Below are 3,659 nucleotides of genomic sequence, written 5' to 3' on the forward strand. Positions count from 1 at the left end.
CACATAGAGACCCCATAGAGACACATAGAGACCCCATAGGGACACATAGGGACACATAGAGACCCCATAGAGACACATAGAGACCCCATAGGGACCCATAGGGACCCATAGGGATCCATAGAGACACATAGGGACACATAGAGACACATAGGGACACATAGGGATCCATAGAGACACATAGGGACACATAGAGACACATAGGGACACATAGGGATCCATAGAGACACATTGGGACCCATAGAGACACATAGGGACACATAGAGAGCTATAAAGAGCCATAGAGAGCCATAGGGACCCATAGAGACACATAGGGACACATAGAGAGCTATAAAGAGCCATAGGGACCCATAGAGACACATAGGGACACATAGAGATCTATAGGGACCCATAGAGACACATAGAGACCCATAGGGACCCATACAGATACATTGGGACACATAGGGATCCATAGGGACACATAGAGACACATAGGGACATATAGGGACACGTAGGGATCCATAGAGATGCATTGGGACTCATAGAGACACACTGGGACTCATAGGGACCCATAGAGACACATAGGGACCTATAGAGACACATGGGGACATATAGGGACCCATAGGGACACATTGGGACCCATAGAGACACATAGAGACACATAGGGACCCATAGAGACCTATAGAGACACATAGAGATCCATAGGGACCCATACAGATACATTGGGACACATAGGGACCCATATAGACGCATTGGGACCCATAGAGACACATAGGGACCCATAGAGACACATAGGGACCCCATAGAGACCCATAGGGACCTATAGGGACCCATCAAGACCTATAGTGACAAATAGAGACCTATAGGGACCCATAGAGACTCATAGAGATCCATAGGGACACATAGGGACCCATAGAGATCCATAGAGACACATAGGTACCTATAGGGACATGTAGGGACACATAGAGACCTATAGGGACACATAGAGATCCATAGGGATACATTGTGCTGGACATCGCGGAACGGGGGGAGGTCAGAGCACACGTGGACAGTGTGAAGGTATGGGGGATATATGGGGACACATAGAAACCCCATTGGGACCCATAGACACATAGAGACCCATTGGGACCCATAGAGGCACATAGGGGCCTATAGGGACACGTAGGGATCCATAGAGACACATTGGGACCCGTAGAGACACATAGGGACACATAGAGACCCATAGGGACCTATAGGGACCCATAGAGACACATTGGGACCCATAGGGACACATAGAGATACATAGGGACTCATAGAGACCTATAGAGACACATAGAGTCACACTGTGACCCATAGAGACACACAGGGACATATTGAGACCCATAGAGAAACATTGGGTCCCATAGAGACCTATAGGGACACATAGAGATCTATAGGGACCCATAGAGACACATAGAGACCCATAGGGACCCATAGAGAATCATAGAGACACATTGAGACCCATAGAGACATAGAAACCCATAGAGACCTATAGGGACCTATAGAGACGCATAGAGACCCCATAGAGACACATAGGGACCCATAGAGACACATTGGGAGCCATAGAGACACACAGGGACCCATAGGGACCCCATAGAGACGCATACAGACACATAGGGACCCATAGAGACACATAGAGACCCATAGCAACACATAGAGACCCCATGGAGACACATAGAGACCCCATATTGACCCATAGGGACACATAGGGATTCATAGGGACCCATAGAGACACATTGGGACACACTGTGATCCATAGAGAGGTACTGGGACCAATAGGGACCCATAGGGACCTATAGAGACACATAGAGACCCATAGGGACACATAGAGACCTATAGGGACCCATAGAGACACATAGGGGCACATAGGGACCCATAGAGTCACACTGTGACCCAGAGAGACCCATAGAGGCACATTGGGACCCATAGAGACACATGGGGACCCATGGAGATCCATAGAGACACATAGAGACCTATAGAGATACATTGCAACCCATAGAGAACCATAGAGACTCATACAGACCTATAGAGTCACATAGAGACCCTGTACCCTTAAGGGGGAGGGTGGGGGTTCCCTGTGCCCTATAGGGGGGTTCCCTGTGCCCTATAGGGGTTCCCTGTGCCCTATAGGGGGGTCCCTGTGCCCTATAGGGGTTCCCTGTGCCCTATAGGGGGTTCCCTGTGCCCTATAGGGTATTCCTGTACCCTATAGGATGGGCCCCTGTGCCCTATAAGGGGGTCCCTGTAGCCTTAAGGGTGGGGGTGGGGGTTTCCTGTGCCCTATAGGGGTCTCTGTGCCCTATAGGGGGGTCCCTGTACCCTATTGGGGGCTCCCTGCCCCCTATAGGGGATCCTTGTGCCCTATATGGGGGTTCCCTGCCCCCTATAGGGGATCCTTGTGCCCTATGGGGGGGTCCCTGTGTCCTATAGGGGGGGTCCCTGTGCCCTATAGGGGGGGTCTCTGTGCCCTATAGGGGGGTCCCTGTACCCTATGGGGGGTTCCCTGCCCCCTATAGGGGATCCTTGTGCCCTATGGGGGGTTCCCTGCCCCCTATAGGGGATCCTTGTGCCCTATGGGGGGTTCCCTGCCCCCTATATGGGGTCTCCCCTCCTGACCCCCCCCGTGCCCCCCCAGTTCTGTGGCTGCACCATTGTGGGTCTGTCTCTTCTCTCTGCCGCCGTGATGCGGCTGCGGGGCCTGCGGGACCCACACGAGTGGGTCGAGCTGCTGCTGGAACCGAGGTCCCTGTATGTGCTGCGGTGAGTTGGGGGGCACCAGGGACCCACAGGAACACACTGCGACCCATAGAACCCCGTAGAGCCCCATAGAGCCCCATAGATCCCCACTGCGACCCATAGAACCCCATAGGGCCCCATAGAGCCCCGTAGAATCCCAATGCGACCCATAGAACCCCATAGGGCCCCATAGAGCACCATAGATCCCCACTGCGTCCCATAGAGCTGCACTGCACACCATAGAGCCCCATAGGGCCCCATAGAGGAACGTAGAGCCCCATAGAGCACCATGGGGCCCCATAGAGCATCACAGTGCCCCATAGAGCTCTAGAGGGCCCCCAAAAGCCCCATAGAGCGCCAACAGTGCCCCATAGAACCTCAGAGAGCCCCATAGAGCTACGTAGAGCACTACAGTGCCCCATAGAGCACCGCTGTGCCCCATAGAGCACCATAGAAACCCATAGAGCCTCATAGAGCCCCAGTGCGCCCCATAGAGCGCCACAGAACCCCATAAAGACCCATAGAGCCCCACTGCGCCCCATAGAGCCCCACAGAGCACCATAGAGCCCCACAGAACACCATAGAGCACCGTAGAAACCCATAGAGCACCACTGTGCCCCATAGAGCCTCATAGAGCCCCACAGCACCCCATAGAGCCCCATAGGAACAAACAGCACCAAACAGTGCCCCATAGAGCCCTGCAGGGACCCACAGCACCCCATAGAGCCCCACAGCACCCCATAGAGCCCTTCAGGGACCCACGGCACCCCATAGAGCCCCACAGGGATCCACAGCACCCCATAGAGCCCCACAGCACCCCATAGAGCCCTTCAGGGACCCACAGCACCCCATAGAGCCCCACAGCACCCCATAGAGCCCTGCAGGGACCCACAGCACCCCATAGAGCCCCACAGCACCCCATAGAGCCC

General features: G+C 54.3%; 1 protein-coding gene across 1 annotated transcript in view; it reads left to right on the forward strand.

Annotated features, from left to right (window-relative positions):
* The window catches only part of ALKBH7 (alkB homolog 7), a 6,911-nt gene that overhangs the window by 1,939 nt on the left and 1,313 nt on the right, over positions 1–3,659 (forward strand). The window contains exon 3 of the mRNA XM_015850905.1: positions 2,630–2,754. Coding sequence (XP_015706391.1) covers positions 2,630–2,754 — 125 coding nt within the window. The remainder of the gene's footprint in view (positions 1–2,629; positions 2,755–3,659) is intronic.

Source organism: Coturnix japonica, unplaced genomic scaffold, assembly GCF_001577835.2.
Source record: "Coturnix japonica isolate 7356 unplaced genomic scaffold, Coturnix japonica 2.1 chrUnrandom579, whole genome shotgun sequence".
NCBI classification, from domain to species: Eukaryota; Metazoa; Chordata; class Aves; order Galliformes; family Phasianidae; genus Coturnix; species Coturnix japonica.